Below are 20,252 nucleotides of genomic sequence, written 5' to 3'. Positions count from 1 at the left end.
TTTAAAAAAATTTAAATTTGATTTATATGCCGCCCTTCTCCGAAGACTCAGGGCGGCTTACAATATGTTAAGCAATAGTCTTCATACTTTTGTATATTTATACAAAGTCATCTTATTGCCCCCACAAACTGGGTCCTCATTTAACCTACCTTAGAAAGGATGGAAGGCTGAGTCAACCTTGAGTAAGATTTGGTAAGATTTGAACTTGCAGTAATTGCAGGCAACTGATGTTAATAACAGTGCTTTAGTCTGCTGCGCTACCAGGGCTCCTGGTATTGTATTATTTCTTTCCACTTGAAGCCGAGCTAAGATAATAGTTCCTAACACATAGTCACAAAGTTTTGTTGCTTGTATCTTACGATTTATATTGATATTGTTTCCTGATTGCTTATTTGTACCCTATGACTATCATTAAGTGTTGTACCTTATGATTCTTTTATGTACATTGAGAGCATATGCACCAAGACAAATTCCTTGTGTGTCCAATCACACTTGGCCAATAAAAAAATCTATTCTATTCTATTCTATTCTATTCTATTCTATTCTATTCTATTCTATTCTATTCTATTCTATTCTATTCTATTCTATTCTATTCTATTCTATTCTATTCTATTCTACAATCATGGATTATGTAATAAAATCACAATAATGGGGAAGGGATCTTGGAGGTCTTCTAGCCCAATTCTCTAAACCAGAACAGGAATCCTAAGGCTGTCCCAAACAAATGGCTATCCAACAGTCTGAAAAACTGGAGCACCCATGATTCTAGGCTGCAGGCTGTTCCAATTGTGTAGTTTTAAACACACTGAACCATAAGCCATACTTACAAAACTACATTTGTTAAGCATAAACATGAAAATATAATTTAATTTCTAGAGTTGAATATGTCATTTCAAGATAGCATATGACCCTGAGAAAATAATGCAGTGAGACTTTTGCATCTCTGCAAAAGTATCAGGTAGAGGTTTGTGTCCTGGAAGAGAGGCGTTTCAACTTGAATTCCAATCTAAATTGAGAAAAAAGTAAGGGTTTGCAACCCTTATCACCCCACATTTTATTTTTAGTTAAGCAGTGCAGGTTCCTGATTTCCACAGATTTTGCTGGCATTTTTATTTGGGGTAAATAACAATAGCCATCCATATGTAAAAGGCACAGGGTTAGAAAAAAAAAAAGAAAAGTAACACACATACATACAAATTGACCATTTTAAATTCCACAGTTACCCAAATGCTTAAAGTTACCAAACTATTTGTGTTTTTTTTTTTAAACACAACTCAGCTCTTCTGCTTATAACAACAGCTCCACCTACAGATATCAAGAGGTAGTATGGATGATTACCAATTGCCATAAAAGACTCCACCTGCTGTTTCTTGCAGATCAAGGCTGCTGTTAAAAGCTCAGGAGCAATTTTAGCAACCTTTCATCCGGGACAGAAAATATACTGTTGATCCCTGAAAAGTAAGAGAAGACCTCGGAAACAAATGTGGATGTGTCTCTGGGTGAGTAAGAATAAACACCTTTCAAGTGCTTACCTTATCATATTTAAATAAACTTTCAAGAAACTTCCCCGGGTCCTGAAGTAGACCTTTGCCAGGTTCCCAGTAGTCATCTATCTTAGTACCTGGCTTCTCGCCTGCTATTTTTTTGGGCTTGACTCCCTTCATAATACAAACAGCTTCTATCACCAATTTCACTCCAAGTGGAGGGCGCTGCATTGCTCGCACCTAATTGGAAATATTTTACAATGATATATTTTAAAAAGTAGTTCAGATTAATGTCCTTCTTTCTGTTGAGGATTGATAATTATCCTCCACTCAATAAAACAATGGTAGAGTTATCTTTAAATAAGATTTAGTTATTGGTCTCTAATATTAGTCTAAATGAACACCTTTTATATGAATAGTGCTAATTATACTGTCTGCAAACAGTGATGAAAAGGTAAATGCCTCAAAAGATTTATAACTTAGAAACACAATGAAGAGGAAAGGAGGCCAAATTGCTTAGTTATATAATTTGAGCAGAGTTTTTGTTTTTAACATCTATTTTAAATAAAGTACAAAAATGTATTGCCACCAACAAGAGTGTCTATATACAGTGAATATAATGCTTAAAATAAAAAAGAGAACAATTAACAGAAAAAAGATCAATTAACCCAATTGTCATTAAACTAAGATCATATAGACAATATTGTGTAATTTTCTCAGTTTTAGAATATAGACTTTCAAAAACAGATAATAAACTCATATTCATATTAAAATCAAGAGAGTATTTTTTTCAATTATGTAGAATTATCCACTTTACCACATCCCAGGATTGGTAGAACCAAAGTTCTTCAAGGAAATGAGAAATTTAATGTTTTAGGGCTATAATTTCTTATCACATTGAGATCTTTATCTATGATATATATATGTAATAAAACAGACTGAGTTATATGAGTTAAAGAATATTCAGATATCCTATAGTACCAACATAAGAAATCTAATGTACACTCCTTTTTAAACATTCTTTGAAGGGTCCAATAAACAGGAAATAATATTGCCTGATGAAGTAAATTCATTTTTAAATCATAAGTATATTTCACATTTTTAACAACTAGATCTATTGATTCTAAAATGTTCTAATTCTTCATTCAAGTGATCAAATATATAAGTAATGGTGACTTTCAATTTACTTTTTAATACTGTATAAAATTGAATTGTTAGTTTCTATTCAAATGCTGTATCTTTTAAGGAAGTTACAATTTCAGGTACCTCAGAGACTGCTAAAGTTTCTAGGATAAACTGTTTGATTCTAACTTGTATATCAAACTCAAAATTCAGTCTCTCAAAATCTTTAAAAGAACTGGTTTAGATCAACTGATTTAAAAACATTCACACCTCCTTCACTATATGACCTGGGATGAAAACATAAGACTTTATTAATAACCAAATATGCCTAGTAGTTTTCAAAACAGGATGTAAAGAGCCCAGTTTAGTAGCTATGTCTTGCCAAGATTTCAAAGATATCACATACTTTTCTTCAAATGAATCAGAAGAGAAAATTAATGATCACATTCCCAAAAAAGAAGAAAAAAAGAAGAGATGTTAGAATAAAAACCCAATGATGCAGCTGAAAATTTGAAGCATTAAAATATCAATCATTATTGTCTCACTTTAGCCAAATGGGCTTTAGCTTGCCATTAAAAAAAATCTCATTAATGTATATGTGTAAAAGTATCCACCAAGAAACTTAATGTAATATTCATTTTAATAACATTAAGCTTATCCCAAAGACTTAAGGTGAGTTTTAACCATCAAGTTATATCTACTAATAATTTATTTAATTCAACATACTGTGATATAGAAAGATGTAATCCCAGATATTTTAGATTCTGTATAAACTGTCTTCTTTATTTTAACAGACCTAACACTTTTTTTTCCAAATTATTAAAACAAGCTGAGAAAGCTAAGCATAAATAAATCATGATTCAGATATCTATATGAGCAATTTATCCAAATGAAAAATGGAATCCTAATCATTCTTGTGATGATGCCATGAAAATGGCGGCAGGATTTAAAAGTATTGTAATCATTTCAGTTATACAGGATTAAGATTAGAATATAGGGAAACTTTCATGGAAAAGGTAGAAAAATTATGTAAGTAGAGTCCAGGCATCATGTGGACATTCTAGACATTTTAAAGTATAAAGGCAGAAAGAAAAATATAAACTGAGAGGTTAGAAACCATGAGAATGTCTGAGGTCATTGCAAATGGTGCAAACAGATTCTTAGAAGGGATGCACTGTTGTAGATTATATAAATTGATGAGTGCTATATGATATAATCTGGAGACATGCTGAGAGGGAAAAAATGTTGGAAAAAAGCTTTCTCAGTGGTTAATTTGGGGGAGAGAGGATGATAAATTCTGTCTTGGATATACAAAGTTTGAATCGCAATAAAGCATCTGAATCAGTGATGAAATCCAAATTTTTTTACTACCAGTTTTGTGGGCATGGCTTGGTGGGTGTGGTGTGGCTTGGTGAGCATGGCAGGAGAAGGATACTGCAAAATCCCCATTCCCTCCCCACTCCTGGGGGAAGGATATTGCACAATCTCCATTCCCACCCCACTCTGGGGCCAGCCAGAGATGGTATTTGCTGGTTCTCTGAACTACTCAAAATTTCCGCTACCGATTCTCTGAACTGCTCAAAATTTCAGCTACCAGTTCTCCGGAAGTTGTCAGAACCTGCTGGATTTCACCCCTGATCTGAATGCAAGTATCAGAAAGGCATTTGCAAATGTGAGATTAGATGAACAAAGCAATTTTTAGCTAGATAGGCCTAATTCAGTGTCTTTGCTCTAGTCCAGGGGTCTGCAACCTTAAACACTCAAAGAGCCATTTGGACCCGTTTCCCACAGAAAAGAAAACACCGGGAGCCACAAAATCCTTCCTGTGCCTGACTATTTCTCAAGCGGCCACAAAACTACCATATGTAGTTGAATTAAACGTTCTGTTTTCTTCTGAAACTTTTCTTTTCTTGGATTTATCCATGGTTGGCCTATCAGGGATTGAAAAGCTCAATAAATCACGTGCTGGCGAGTGTTGCACATTGGCAATTGTAACACATACTGTACTTTGAGTGACAGGGAGCCACAGCAGAGGGGTGAAAGAGCCACATGCGGCTCCAGAGCCGCAGGTGGCTAACCCCTGCTCTAGTCTAAAAGAACAATGGACAATACATTCTCTCTTGAGTAGTGATGGATTACACATTTCCACACTCTTAGCTATATTGCCTGGAACTGGTACAACTCATAGCTGAACATTTGAACAGCTTTGTTGATACTGTCCTTTCTCTACAATGGATAAAGGGAGAAAATGGTCAAGTAGAATTTTAGAGGGATTCGAACACAGAAGAAAAAGTAGAAAAGGGTTTCTTTAAGCAGCTTTCCCTAGTCTAATGCCTTCAGCCAGCCTGGATATTAGTTTTTCTGTCTGGAAGCTTTAGTCCTGATGCATTTGGAAAGAACTGTGAACAAGAGAAGTTAAACATAGTTAGGAAGACTGAAACATGAAAATGGATTAAAGCAGATAACAATGATTATTAAAGACAGGCACCAAAATGGAGAAAAATGAAGACTGTATAATCACCAATTTTGGCAGGGGAGAAAAAGTTCATTATTTCAGCAAGGCAATTTTAGTGGAAAATAAAAGGCAGAAGCCAAGAGGGAAAAATTTCAAGAACAGTGGATAGAATTTGTGAATAGGAAAAATGAACAATAATTGGCCAAACAATCTAGATTAGAATATTAGAAACAATTGCATGCCTGAATGGAACAAAGGAAAACAGACATTGTCTGCAATTCTGAAGAATTTAGGGATCATGACTAATGAAGACATCTTTTGTTTTCGTTTTTCTGTTTTTTTAGAGAAAGCTTAATTTCTCCAAAAACAAATAAACTAACCAAAAAAAAAAAAAAAACCCCATTGGTGCTTACCAGGAAAAAAGGGTATCTTAAATCTTTGAGAGAGGCTTCTCGGCCTCTCGTGTATTTTGCTTCTTCACATTATGCTCTCCTCCCCCAACTTAGCCCCAAATAAAGAGTAAAAAGTAAATAATTTGGGACCTACCCATACAGGACTACTGGATTACAAACAATGAATAGGGAACTGCATGAAGCTTCTGGGTCCTGAGTGACCTTGCCTTGCAAAGGAGAAAGCTGCAGAAGTGAAGTACAGGTGGATGGTGACAGGGAGACAAACTCAAGCCTAATAATGCAGAGATTGTATATACAATGTTATATAGTTTTTGCTTTTAAAAAGCCTCAGAAATAAAGATCAAATAAGCTCATCAGAAGATACAAAATGCTGCAATATATGAAATTTTACCCTTGGATAAGCAATTACGCAAAAGACAATTTTATTAGAATTAAATGGCATTTATTTTCTTTAGGATTTGTGTGCATAAAATACGGTACATCTGAAGTCTGCCACTCTGCATTTCTCCAAGAAACTTATTTGTTCTCTATTTAAAAGATATAATTTGATTTCTGAATATTTGTACTTCACAGATAAATATGGGGAATTTTAAATAGAAAATTCAACACAGGGAAATGATCGGTCTAATCACTGCATAGAAATAACAAACTGTTTATAACTGAAAAGATGGAATGCGCAAGATGAGGCTTTCTTTATTGTGAGGAGAAGAATTGGGGGACTTCAAATGTTGAACCAAACTCGGCTGTTGACGCTGGCAGCATGGCCACTAGTGAGAGATTTTGGGAGCTGAAGTTCAAAACCTTTTGGAAGGCCACATCCTTATCAAGAAGGCTGATCCTTTCTACGACTTATTAACCAAAAGGTTTTAGATTAGTTCACTAACTCTTTTTTTTTTCTGCAATCTTTCTGCCCCATAATACACCTGTGGTCCTTTTATAATCAGACTGAGATGCTGCTTGCTTAAGTTTGATGCAGAGGGTAAAATAGGTTTCCCCACTATAATTCAAGAAAATGAAATTAAAATTTCAGGACTACAATTGTCTCACAAGAAGACTGTTGTTCTAAAAGCCATTTAAAGGGACAAAATGTTTTACTTTGATATGCTGGTTTTGTATTTGTAGGTAACCAATGTTAGACTTATACTGCATGAGAAAAGAAGATTTGTGATTGAAATTGTTAATTTAAGTTACCAGTAGGGGTGCACATATGTATCAGTCACACAAGGTCAATTTGTGTCTTTTTTTTAAGGCCTTGCTACCGTATGTTCAGTAAGATTAATGTTCAAATAAAGGTGTAAGCATAAGCAGAGGCTCACCTAGATAAAACTATCTAAATGATAATAGAAAGATGTGTCCAGCATTTGTCAGTGGTTACTAAGTGATGTGTGTTTGTATAAAACACACAGGGAATATAATTCTGAGTATATTTTTAATGCAATGGTACATTCTCCCTAGTGACTTAAGCATTGCAGCATTAAACCCTAAACACATTAAAACTGAATTGTGTTCCAACAGAAGAGAGAAGGAGATAGTTTATCAATGTAGAATATTAGGGTTGTTGTAACTGGAATCAGTGTGACTGAGCTCAAAAATGTATAGAATTTAAGAGGCATGTGGAAGAGGAAATTTTCAGCATGATAGGGTTCATCTGTAGAAAGTCTCTCCTATGCCCAAGAGTGGAAGCCTTGTACTTTTGGTATCCGTTTACCCTAAGTGAAGTAAAATGTAAGAAAAAAATTAAATAGACTTCAGCCTTGATAGAGGAATAAAATACTGGACTGAAACTTGGTTGCCATTTTTTCAGATGACCTTTATAGCTAACATAAGCAAGGACAATTTGGCAGAGTAAAAAACAAAACAGAACAAACCAGGCACAACATCACTATATGTCAGGTTAAAGCTTTATCTTAATCAGTAGAGTTATATTATCAGAAGCAAACCTACAGACCAGAAATATGTGAACCTCTTTTTCTGATTGATTAACCAGTAGTGATGGTGCTCTGCAATTTTATACAAAGGGCCTAAGAACAGCAATTTGTGTTTTAAAAAGAAAGTAATAACCTAAATTCTGTGGTTGTAGAGGTGAGATTTGAAAAGGGATAGCTATGTGCTATCTGTATATTTGTTATTATCATGTCTATTTGGTGTAGGAAGAAGACTGTAATTGGAAAATATTATGGATGACTGTTTTATATCACAATATCTGAGTTGTTATTAGAACTAACATGCAGAAAAGCCTCATTTTCTATGCTGCTTGTAAAAGCTCTATTTTCTAAACATTCCTCCTCCAATCTTTAGGCTAAGATCAGGATAGAAAAAACATTTGCATAAGACTCTGGAGTTTGACCCTGGCCACTGGAAACCTTACTTAGCCCATCTCTGCTTTCTAAGATGAATGAGAACATTGTCCATATTTTCAAAGACTAACATATTGTTTATATAATGCAATCAAAAATCTTAGTATTTTGGTATTTTCTGGACAGATTTCTACAGTTCTTAGAGCAGGGGTGAAATCCAACAGGTTCTGACAGGTTCTGGAGAACCGGTAGCGGAAATTTTGAACAGTTCGGAGAACCGGCAAATACCACCTCTGGCTGACCCCAGAGTGGGATGGGAATGGAGATTTTGCAATATCCTTCCCCCAGGAGTGGGGAGGAAATGGGGATTTTGCAGTATCCTTCCCCTGCCACACCCACCAAGCCACGCCTACAAAACCGGTAGTAAAAAAATTTGGATTTCACCACTGACTTAGAGGTGATAAGTGCTATCATTGCTCAGCTATATTGTACATGTAACACATACTCTTCATCAAATGAAACAAACTTTGAATATTTCTCTCAGGGTTAGAGGAACAATCGAAACATGTTTACACGGAGACGCTCCAGAGCTTTCTTGATGGAGGAGATTGACAGAGGAACAGAGTTTGTACAAGTCTTGAAAACTATCTATCCCAAGGCAACTACTCTTGATGCGAAGGACTTTGACTGGCTCTTTGACTGTCCCGAGACAGAACACTTTCTGGAATGGTTCTGCAACACAGTGGGAGAAGAGAATGTGCTGACTACTACAGAACTAGAGGACTATGAGAAACTGGTAATTTCTGGGAAGCCCATCTTAGAAAGTGAAGCATTGGAGGAAGTGTTGAGAACCTGTAGCCAGTCTTTTCAGCTGAACAGTGAGCTACAAGAAAATGAAGCCCCACCCATTGAGTTACTTGAACAAGAGATGCAGATGCTGAAGAAGCAGTGTGCGTGTAAAAAAATGCGATGCAACAAGCTTCAGATTTGTGCAGCCGGTTTAAAGCAAAAGCGCTGTAATTTAGCAGACGAAAAAGAAAGATTAAACAGAGAGCTAAGGAAGATGCACCTAAAGCTTGAACTAGAGAATTTTCAAAGCAACAATATCCTCAGTGAAGTTTGTCAGATAACAGAAAAGTTAGTACACTGGCATCAGGAACCTGGGTATGAGCAACTAACTTTGTCAAGAGATCTAGGGCATCATCTGGAAACAGAAGAAAATTTCACAAAAGCTTTTTTGAGATTGTTTCCAAATGTTGTGACAAGTATTATCAATGATATGGAGATTGATCAAACAACTTTGGAAAAAAAGGGGAAAAGAGATATTACAGAACAGCAAACTTCAGAATCTACAGCTCAACAACTGCAACTAGAAGACAAGAGCTTAGCTTGTGTTGAGAATCCTGATAATCACAAAACAACCCTGGAAGTTTTGAAGGACCAAATTCTTGATCAAGAGCAACTGCCCAGCAAGAATAAGCCAGAATTTAAACAGAAAGACTTGCTACGAAAATCAGATCAACTGAAAGCAGATTATTTGAAAACTGAAGGCCTACCTGTTCAGGATTTCTCTCAAAAAGGGCTGAAGACAAAGACAGAAATTGGCCAAAGAAAGCACCTTAAAAACATAGAAGGTTATAGGGAAGAACTGGGACATATGGAGTTAACATACATGTGGAGCAAAACAAATACAGTCATGACCATTGCAAGAATTAAAGGAATTTCATCCGCCTTGCAATGGGCAGAAAAAGTTTTTAAAGTCACTAAGGAGAACAAGGTAGGTTAAGCCTTCAGGTTTCAGTAAACAGCCCTTTCCTTTCCTTTTTTGGTATTGATCCTATTTGGTCAGTTACTCTACTTAACATAAGGAGCAGATCCAGAATCAATCTGTTCTGACTTTTCATTTCTGTAATGGCCATTCAGATGCCTATAAAAAGCCCACAGCAAGACAAAAATCCAGTAGTGTTTTGCCCTGCCACTCTAGCAGCTGCTATTAATAATCAAGCTTTATTTGACATGCTTTACCATTATTGTTAGTGGCCATCAACTACTTTATTGTGCATGAATTTATGTAATTATTTTAAAGTTGTACCAACTAGTGGCTCTTGCTACATATTTTGACACAAATGCCAGTTTATTAAAAAGACTTTATCAGTCCTGAATCTTATATTACCTATGTTGAAAAAAGCAAGAAGACCTACTTTCAACCTACTTTCTTAAAATCACAGCCAATTTTATATACTTCTCTCACCTGCCTATTTTTCTAAACCAAAACCTTCTCTGCAATCACCTTATTATCTTGTAATGTTCCTTCAATCAATTTCTACCTAGCAACCTTTCTAGTTTAATAATTTTTTTAAAAAAAATTGTTGGCTCTAATATTATTCACAATATACTCCTCAAAATAATTCTGAATCTGTTATTATCTACTTATTTTTTTAATGATTTTTTTTTACACATTCTTCAGGACATTATTCCTTCCTTTCGCCACTAACTTCCTTAACATTTTTTGTTAGCTTCTCAGGTGATCTCTTAAATTTTGCTGTAGTTCTCCTGACATATGCTGTGCACACTAGCTGAATTTTCATTATTCTTTGCAGCAACCTCCAACTGTTAGAAAAAAGATTCAAACCTCCTGATGTTTCATTTCAATTTCCTTCTGCATTTTTAAATGTTTCTTTTTTTTAAGTCAATTGAGACTATGTTGAATGTTTTTGGCAATTTTCCATTTACAAATAAATTGTTTTAAGGTCAGAAATTTGAGATGTACAGGGAGCATCTTGATGTAATTCCCAGGAATCTTTTTTTATTAGATTCCCAAGCTGTCTTTGCAAACCATAAATATTACTGTTTGTGTAATTTTTTTTTGAGGGTATCAGAATATATTTTTGTACTTAGCAGTAAAATGATAGAAAAATGTGAAGCCAGTAACTCTGCCTGCAAAAAATTTAATACTTTGCTGTTTTCCAGATGAAGGAAGCGAAGAGTGAGTTAAATTTTCGTGTGACTAGATGCCAGGAACAGTTATGCATTCTCCAAAGTGAGGTAGACAGAAACACCCAATTGCTTATGCCCTTGCTTCAAGGCATTGCCCGCCTTTTTCGTTTGCCAATAATAAATGGAGAACTACACTTGGAAGACATGAAACTTGAGTATCTTGAACGTGTACAAGAGGAAGCTATTGACCAGCTATTGGGCCAGCTCAGCCACTTTGAGGTGATGAGTCTCTTGCTGATGTTGAAGACAGAGAATCTGCAATGGACTGGAACTAAGCTGGAGGGACTGATGACTGTCCTGAAACAATCTCAGTCTAAGTCAGAAGAATGGCAATCCTGCTTTGAGGATTCAAGATTTTCCATTAAGCAATGTCCACAGATTTTGATAGATCCGAGTGATCTCACTACCTTACGGTAAAGAATGGTGGCAGAATGATAGTGGAACTTTATTGAATTACAAGTGCCTAATAGTTATTAGAAATGAAAAAAGGTTTGCTTGGTTTGGATTGTTTTGGAAAATTAAATAATATTTGACTAAATCTGAAACAAACACCATCCCAGAGAACAATTTTATCCCTTTTACGGGAATATTGAGGCAGAATGGGAGAAAAGGAAGAGTTTCTGTAGAATAGAATATCTAGGATAGTCACATCAATAAACCAACTCTTTGTATTTCAGAAAAATACTGGAATTGTCTTAGGTTTTAATTAGAAGACTTTTGAGAGAATCTGAATTCTTTCACCATCTTAAGACAGGAATAAATGGACAAGGTTTGGTAGCAACTCTATTTAGCACATATGGTTATAATAATATATAATTATCTCCCTACTCTTTATATTAATTTATTATTCATATATTATATGAATTAAAATCATAAATTGTTTAATTTTGAGGGCCCTTTTCTCTCTCAGGTTGTGGGAGATGCTGGACAGACACCATCAAGAGAAACAACTTTTTCGTTCATATGAGACTTTGGCAAGCAGAGGTTCAAGATTGTGCCAGGAACTCAAAATGCTTCAAGTACAGCTAGCCATTCCATTTCCTCAGTTTCTTAAACTAGAGTCTCAGAAAAAGGCACTGCACTGTTTGATGTATGATGACTCCAATCAGTTAATGCTTCATGCTCAGGTATGCAATGGTCTTTGTCCTTTATATATTAAGTTCTGTTCTTCTACTACATTATTGCTGTTCTGACCCAGCTCCCAAACACGACAAACCCTCTGTAGTTAAATAAATGTTCCCTTTATTAGCAGCCCCGGCAAAAAGTCTCTCTCTCTCACAGCAGGCTAACAAATCTGTCCAGCAGGGAGACGAGTAGTTGTCTGCCACACCAATTCATCTCCCCTCCTGCCTTTTATCCCCAGAGCTAGGGTGGGGCTTCGCTAGCAGCGATGGCTCTTCCTTCCCAAGGATCGGCCCATAGATTTCCACTCCTTTGCCTTCTGCACATCCGTGCGTCAGGCACTAGACCCATCTGTTCCTCCTCTTCCTCATCACCCACCTCCAGACCTGGGGACTGTTGACTCTCCATCTGAGGGCTGATGGATGGCCCAGGCTCTGCCTCTATCTCTGACAGCTCCATTCCCTCTTCCCCCTCGGAGCTCTCAGATTGCCTTGGTGCTGGCCCTGACTCCCATGCCGCCTCCTCATCTGATTGGAGATGAGCCTGTTGTGGCTTGTCAGCCACTGGAGGGGTCAGTGGCTGACAGGCCACAACAATTGCTCTATATTTACAGACATCCTAGAATACCTAAGAAAACAATCAATCTATCCTACCATAATTAAGTTTTCCCCTTTGTGATGCTAAATGAAATTTGGACAGCAAGTCCCCTTCCATGTGAATTAAACAAATCGCATGCTGCTTTTTGCATACTTATTTTGACCACTCTTCTTTGCAGGAATTGTCAGAATCTCTGGAGCAACTTAACATCACACAAGGTCAAATCTATCAAATTCTAATGGACACCCAGACTGACATAAAGGCCAAACGCAAAGCTCTGCAGAGCCACTTCCAGAAGACGGAGCGCAACCTCTACATTTATTTCTTCAGTAACCCAGACCTTCTGAGGAAGATGGTAGAAAAAGTTGAAAAGCAGACACAGGTATCTTCGTGAGCATAATGGAGCCATCAGTGGACAAGAAAAGAAGAAAATCTTGCTCAAAGGGCCTTTCATATAAATTCTGTCTCAATTGAATGGAAAGCTTCCGAGAGAAGCATTCTGGCATTGTTAGCAGGATAAAGTTTCATCTTCTTAACATCTCTTCTCTGAAGAATACATTAATGTCTATTAAGTTGGAGGCCTTTTTCTGGGAATTGATTTGACAAAATGTATCTATTACCATAAATCACCTGGGAAATATTGTACAGTATAAGGATTCCATGTATAATGTTCTTCTTTTTTGAATTCTTACAATGCTACAGTATAGAATAGTAGAATAGCAGGGGTGGTGGTGTTTCTTCTGAATTTGTTGCGCAGAAATTGAGATGGGGTACATAAAACTGTGAATATTTTAAAGAACTGAAATAAAGATACTTGTAAGAATTGGTATTATCAACTTATACTCTATCTCTCCTTTGATATATTTTCCATTTCAATTTTTTTACTTCAAAGAGCTGCCAATTAATTCAAAGACTAGTGTGTTTTCTTACTCTCAAGAAGGCCAAATTCAATTATTTTCCCTCCTTTATGTTGTTGTCTTTTTAAATTCAGTCCTCTTAAATAAATCTCTGCATATATTATTTGTATTGGAAAGGACCTACTGAAATTATAAAAAAAGCCTTAATTGTTAATTTTCATAGTTTAAACAAAGTAGTATGCTGACAAAACTGTAACCATGCCGAGATTGCATAATCTCGGCTTTTTTTTAACTTTTAAAAGCATTTTTTTGGCGGAAGAAGTTGTAGAAAAAATGCTTTTTAAAGTAAAAAAAAAGCCTCTGATGATCGTGTGGCTCAGCTGGGCATGGTGGGGGGGGCAGGGATTTTTGCTACTGGTTCTCCGAACCACCCGCCGTCATCGCTACCGGATCGGGTGATCCGGTCTGAACCGGGAGCATTTCACCCTATCATGCAGGGAGTGAGATACCCCAAAAAGGTTTGTACCAAATTTGTGCTAAAATCTATCCTCTTTATTACCTCAGTAACATCATTTTTGTTGAGATTCCTCAAGCTTGCGAGGGCAGCATCCAGAGCAGGGAGGGCTTCTGCTAGGTCTTTCTGTGCGTCATCAGCAATAGCCTGAGCAGTTTGAGCTTTCACTTTAGCTTTCATTTCTTCTGCTTGTACTGCATTTCTTGTTTCTTCTGCTACAGCCGTGTCTACCTGCAATAACACAACATTGTACAATCTCTCTCTTTCACGTCACTCAAATTTTCATTGGAGAATATAACTTAATTGGTTACCTATAACGTTATAGTCATTGTAGATACTTTTTCATTGTGTATTTTGTAAAATGTTTGGAATCTGTATCATACTATGGTTGATGGACTGCAAACTGTATCACCTCTGGATGGCTAGACATGATGAGAATCTAAGAACTAGAAAAGCTAAAGATTTTCAAATCCTGATATGCCATACCAATATTTTATTGCTGTGCATTAATAAATATCCCTAAGACAAATGTAGAAGAACTTAAATTCCTTGTAAATTTGCCTTTAGGGTTCAGTTGATCTTTAAGACCTATTAGCAATAATTATATTTTATTTAGATACACAGAGAACATGTAACAGAAACACAGACAATATTAAAAGCATGATTCTATGCACTTTTATTGAGAAGAAGACATTACTATCAATCAAGGTTGTAAATCTAATTCAACAATCTAACCACTTTAGCCTTATTGTCCTTATTTTCTGGAAGATTAGAAATAGTTTAAATACATTTACCACTATAATTAAGGTGCAGCTATTTAATAAAAAGTTGTTTTCCCTGATAGTGAACAGAACTGATGAAGATGTAATTGTGACCAAAATTTTAAGTTTAATGAGATTACAAATTGTGCAACATACAATTATTATTAAGGGAATGAAACTTATTTCTTTAGTGTATGGTGACTGTACATTAGCCAGGAGACTACAGTGTTAATACAGAGTAGTTATTTAACAGATTAACAGAGTTGGAAGGGATCTTGTAGGTCATCTAGTCCAACCCCCTGCCCAAGTAGGAGACCCTACACCAATTTTGACAAATGGCAGTCCAGTCTCTTCTTGAAAGTTTCCAGTGATGAAGCTCCCACAACTTTTGAATTTGGCTGCCTAAGACAGCTAGTCCCTTTGGTTCACACTCATGCACCATCCAGAAATGCACAATAGGAGGCGGACTAGCACTAGATTCATTAATTATCCCATGCTTTTCTCTCCATCTATTTGCCTTGTGTTTGTGCACAACATTCAGGCAGGTCCAGCACCGATTGGGTTCATACTTCTACACAAAACAGTTTTATTTTTCTCACCAAAGTGGTATCAATTTATTTAGTTGCCTGTAGCAAGTTGGAGTGGCTCAACGGCCAGAGTGTGGCACAAACCTCCCTAACTTCTGTCCCTCAGAGTTGAAAAAAAAAACCCTCAACCCTTGCAATTGTCAAGCAAAAGAACTTCACAGTATTAGAGGAACTGAATTCCAAGTTACTTGGAGGGCATCAAATTGAACAAAAGATACTGTTGAAGACGGAAGGACAGTTGAAAACTCAGATGAAATGACCGCAGAGACTGAAATGTTCTTTCTTGAAGGACATTTATTTATTTATTTATTTATTTATTTATTAGATTTTTATACCGCCCCCTCTCCCGAAGGACTCGGGGCGGTGAACAGCCAAAGTTAAAAACATACAATATAAACAATTAAAATACGTTTAAAACAGAATTAAATCTAAAATGGCTCCCCAATTTAAAATGCCTTACCCATACCCCTATAAAAAAGACGAATTTAAAATTTAAAAATTTAAAATTTCCACATTTAAAAAGGGGGAAGATTTAGGCCAGGCCAGCTTGATAAAATAGAAAAGTCTTAAGCGCGCGGCGGAAGGTGCGCAGATCCGGGATCCTACGTATCTCCGGGGGAGCTCGTTCCAAATCGTAGGTGCCCCCACAGAGAAGGCTCTCCCCCTAGGGGCCGACAGCCGACATTGTTTGGCCGACGGCACCCGGAGGAGCCCCTCTCTATGGGAGCGTACTGGCCGGTGGGAGGCTATTGGTGGTAGCAGGCGGTCCCGTAAATAACCAGGTCCTAAGCCATGGAGCGCTTTAAAGGTGATAACCAGAACCTTGAAGCGCACTCGGAAGACCACCGGGAGCCAATGCAGCTCGCGCAGGAGGTGACATAAAAGGCGGCTCAATGAGGCTATTTGTGCTATGGAGTAAAATGAATTACAACATTTCTAAAGGAATAAATGTAAATTCCAAATTCTTGACTGCATGAAAAATTTTAGGAACATGGCTTAAAGAATACATTTTTACTTGAGAAGCAACTTACATATTGAACTAACTATTTCGGTACTAAAGCAAAAGGAACTCAAGATATTTTGTCACCTCTGTAAGGAAATACAAATGGCACTTCTCCCTTGTATAATAAAAGCAACAATAAACAAGATTTTATGATTCTTTTAATGACATTCAACCTATACTTCCCTATTTTAAGTGCAAGCCAGGGCCTAGCAAAAAGCAACATGGATATGCAATATAAATGTTGCTTTCTTCAACATACAAACAATGAGATTTAGCATTTGCACATAATATTATGTTTATCTTGCATTCTTTGCTTCTGAAGGTAGATTGCACAGCATATAGTACCTGTATTTGTTCCATGGTCACAAGCGTGTCTTTGGCAGCCTCTGCCAGCAGGGGGCGAGCTAATTCTAGCTCTTCCTGCATTTTTGCTACATCATCTGCTGTTCGCAAAAGCTGGAAGGAAAGAAAACTATATATGAAATCCATCAAGGTGAATCTCAAATGAAGAGAAGAATGTAGTGATCATACTTGAAAGAATTTAAGTGGGATAGAAATTATTTTCTCTTGTATCCTGAGTGTGTCAGAACACTACATGAACCAAACAACCTAGTAGATGGCATATGGGTAACTTGTAGAATTTCTAATCAAGGCAATCTCCTGATTAGAGATTCTAGTTTGCACAGAATAATGTGAGTATGCTTGTCATTAAGGTCTTTCAGATATAAAATTCTTGATCACTATTCAGTCAGAATAAGTATTAGTGCAATTTTGAGCATACACGTAACCATGCCATGAACTAAATGGTAAATACAGATATTTAACTTTGGTTGACTCTTGTCAGTTGTAGTTATTTTTTAGTTTAAAGTTGGCTGTTTCCATTGTCAATGTTTAGCTTTTCCATGATTTCATTATACTGTGTCATGTTTCTTATCATCTCTGATCTATATTCATGAAATGTCTAATTTTTCCTTAAAAGTAAACCGAATTCATCAGCATCAATAGTAGCATTTTGACATTAATTAAATGTAAAGACTCAGTGACATCACTTGGATAATTTAGTCTGATCTATTGGAACTGCCACTGATTTTATTGGGAACTAGATCCAGTAACTTAGGCTAGATCCAATTTTAGGAAAATAACACAAACACCCCTTCCAAAAAACAGGAAAATGCTAGGCCATCTTTTTTCAGAAAAAGATAGCAACAAAATGTTTAGCTTTTATCTGTGTAATATGCACATACATGAAGAGAAAACGAATGTCTGCTTATATCCAACATAAATATGTTACCAGTTATGGTGAATATGTTGAGGAGGTGATAATTTTGGCGTGGTAAAACATCAGGTTCAATTTTAAAGCAATATGAAAAGTTGCTTCAAGACCTTTCAATATAGGAATCATTGCAACAATCCATTATGTGAAGTTCCTCTAAAAAGAGGAAAAAAATCAATGCAAATGTTTCTAATGAATCCTACCTTATCCAATCCACTCTTCATCCTATTCTTGGCACTTTTGAGCTCCTGTTTCTTTGTTCCTATCAAACTGATGAAGATACCGAGCAGCTCCAAATAGCTTTTGGGAGTGACATAGTTATGTCTTGCCAATTCTGCCAGATATGCCTTGCACTTAATTGCAACACTCTGATGAATCTCTACACACATTTGAATCTACAATGTAGAAAACAATTTTAAGAAACTTCAAGGATGTTTTAACAAAGTAGGTATATGAACCAAATGAAATGATTTAAGAAATACATTTTTTAGGCAAATATCAAACAACATGAAAAATGGTGCACATTCCAACTATTAAAAGAAAACACTTTAAATTCTAATGATTATCTTTGATGATCAATTAGCTGCTAAACTTTACAACACCTTCCACAGAATTTGTTTCAAGAGAGGTATTTACCATGCCTTCTAAAACTTCAGGAGTAAACTCAGCATCTGAGATATCTTTGAAAAAGGAAGCAGCAACAGATTCCAAGGCTTCTGCAGGCCATTCGTTGAACCAGTCAATGGTACAGCAGTTTACCAGAGATGGGAACTGTCTGAGCCGTGCTCGGAATACCTCCCCAATAGGACTATATTGTCCGGAAACAGAAAAGAGTAAGAAAAGTTCTTGTTAGAACAGTTTATGTTAGTGTTGTTCTATCGGAATACATTGTAGGCAGGAAAGGCTGTCCTGGAGACACAGCGAAGGGTAGCGGGTTCCATTATAACTAGAGGTGGAAGCGCTATGCCTTATAAGCTTTAATCTATCTAGTATCTATAGACTTGAAAGCTTGGTCTTCAAGAGGTAGGTCCAAGGACAAAAAAAGAAAACCAAAAAACCCCCATGTTCTTAAGCACTTCATTTCACCAGGATTAGTAAATTAGGAAGTTTAAATTTACAGTAATCTAAAGCAAAACCTTGAACTTTATATTTTAGCTACTGAGAGATGCAAAATAATGTGTAAAGCCTGGAGTGGGTGCGTGGGTGTGAGGGAGAGAAATGGCTCAGAAGAAACACTCCCTCATAGGAAATACTTAAGGCAAAGCCAAACAAAGTCCTGCGGTAGCAGTAAAAATAATAATGGAATTGTTTCAAAACCCCATCTTGGTACAAAACAAGAAGGGTTTAGATAGATACACCCTCCTCCCCCCAAACTCTAACAATCTCCAAGTGCCACGATATTCTCTCTGTAGTGGATAAGAAGAAGGTTAACATATGTCACAAATTCTTCCAAAACAGGAAAAATGGCAACCATGGCATATAGAGAACTTTTCAAGATGCAGGTTTCAGTTCAGGTCTTCACTTTGCAACAGTGGTAGGAGAAGCTTATAGAGACTTAGGACCACATGTGTAATTAAATGGGCAGGACTTGGATGGAAGTACCACTGGCTCAAGTATTTTTTGTGTAGCATGCTGGGGCAAATGTGAATGAATAAAGAGAACTCCCTGTCTTCCTTTTTTAAGAGTAAAATCCCCTAATCTGGGGCTATGTAAGCCTTTTGGGTGATATCTCCCATTATCCCTGCAGGGATGAAGTGTTACAAATTACTTTTAGCATCAGCTTCGGAAGATTGCTGTGGAGTAATTATATAGATTTCTATGATATGAGTCACCATTAAAAGAGAGGAAAGTTGCTGAAAATGAAAAGTTTCTTTTTTCCTGTAAGCCATATGTATCAGGTTAGCTCATACCTCATACAAAGTACAGTATGGATATTACTGCGCACTTTTCCTGTATATGCAGCCATCAGGTTGGCCTTGGTGGGTTGAAGTCCTTGGTCCTGAACAACTGGTTTCATAGTAGTCATAATCTGGTCTTGCTCATCTAGGCCATACAAGTTGGGTATGTCTCCTGAATTCAACAAGTTGTTGATATCCTCTAGGAAGGATTCACTTTTGATCTAAAAAAACATATATAATGATATTATGTTCATTGTTTCAATTTTCTCCATAACCTCTCCAATACATCTTTTATTTTTATATTATCAGATTTTATTTAATCAACCAACCAACCAACCAACCAACCAACTTTCTGTATATCGAAAGATTCAATATCCCTCCTTTTCCTTCTCTTCTTCTTCTTTTCCAGTATTGTTAGGGATATGCCCTCCCTGAATAGCCTTGTCACATTGTTTTTATAAACTTTATTTTTTTCTTTCTTTTTTGACTTCCAAGAGCCATCATAATAGAGTTCATTGTAAAGTTGTAACTGAAAGTAGAATACCTCAAGAATCTTATTTGAATATCAAATAAGGATTGGAGGCTCATATTACACCTCTTCTCCACGAACTATATAGGCTACCAGTCTGCTTCTGAGTGAAGTTCAAGTTTTGGTTATGATCTTTAAAACCCTTAATGATATAGGTCCAGGCTGCCTGGTGAACTATCTCGTCCCACTGAGACTAGCCTATCCTACTTGGGCTGGCAGAGAAAGCCTACTGGGAACTCATTGGTAAAGAACTGCAACTGTTGTGATCCAGAAGAGCCTTCTCTGCTGCAGCACCTGCCCTTTGGAACATCCTGCCCTCTAGTGTAAGATCTGCCTCAATTTC

At 36.6% G+C, this 20,252-nt stretch overlaps 2 protein-coding genes across 2 annotated transcripts in view; one reads left to right on the top strand and one right to left on the bottom strand.

Annotated features, from left to right (window-relative positions):
• The window catches only part of DNAH1 (dynein axonemal heavy chain 1), a 163,992-nt gene that overhangs the window by 24,454 nt on the left and 119,286 nt on the right, over positions 1–20,252 (bottom strand). Inside the window, exons 50-55 of the mRNA XM_070933699.1 lie at positions 19,393–19,601; positions 18,119–18,290; positions 17,686–17,877; positions 16,555–16,665; positions 13,904–14,089; positions 1,533–1,724 (exon numbers count right to left, since the gene is read on the bottom strand). Of these exons, the coding sequence (XP_070789800.1) occupies positions 1,533–1,724; positions 13,904–14,089; positions 16,555–16,665; positions 17,686–17,877; positions 18,119–18,290; positions 19,393–19,601 (1,062 nt within the window). The remainder of the gene's footprint in view (positions 1–1,532; positions 1,725–13,903; positions 14,090–16,554; positions 16,666–17,685; positions 17,878–18,118; positions 18,291–19,392; positions 19,602–20,252) is intronic.
• Positions 8,337–12,881, top strand: LOC139309587 (HAUS augmin-like complex subunit 3). The gene is made up of 4 exons (XM_070933700.1): positions 8,337–9,548; positions 10,742–11,181; positions 11,679–11,895; positions 12,666–12,881. The coding sequence occupies exons 1-4, from the start codon at positions 8,337–8,339 to the stop codon at positions 12,879–12,881; spliced, it is 2,085 nt and encodes a 694-aa protein (XP_070789801.1).

Source organism: Pituophis catenifer, unplaced genomic scaffold, assembly GCF_029215685.1.
Source record: "Pituophis catenifer annectens isolate HBS135680 unplaced genomic scaffold, rPitCat1.0.hap2 SCAF_2, whole genome shotgun sequence".
NCBI classification, from domain to species: domain Eukaryota; kingdom Metazoa; phylum Chordata; class Lepidosauria; order Squamata; family Colubridae; genus Pituophis; species Pituophis catenifer.
This window is presented reverse-complemented; position numbering and strand designations above follow the sequence as displayed.

Bases quoted from the DNA above. Each gene is read 5' to 3' on its own strand.
- LOC139309587 (XM_070933700.1), top strand. From the start codon at position 8,337: ATGTTTACACGGAGACGCTCCAGAGCTTTCTTGATGGAGGAGATTGAC. The intron at 11,182-11,678 runs GTAAAGAATGGT...TTTCTCTCTCAG, and splicing joins AGTGATCTCACTACCTTACG to GTTGTGGGAGATGCTGGACA. The intron at 11,896-12,665 runs GTATGCAATGGT...TCTTCTTTGCAG, and splicing joins AGTTAATGCTTCATGCTCAG to GAATTGTCAGAATCTCTGGA.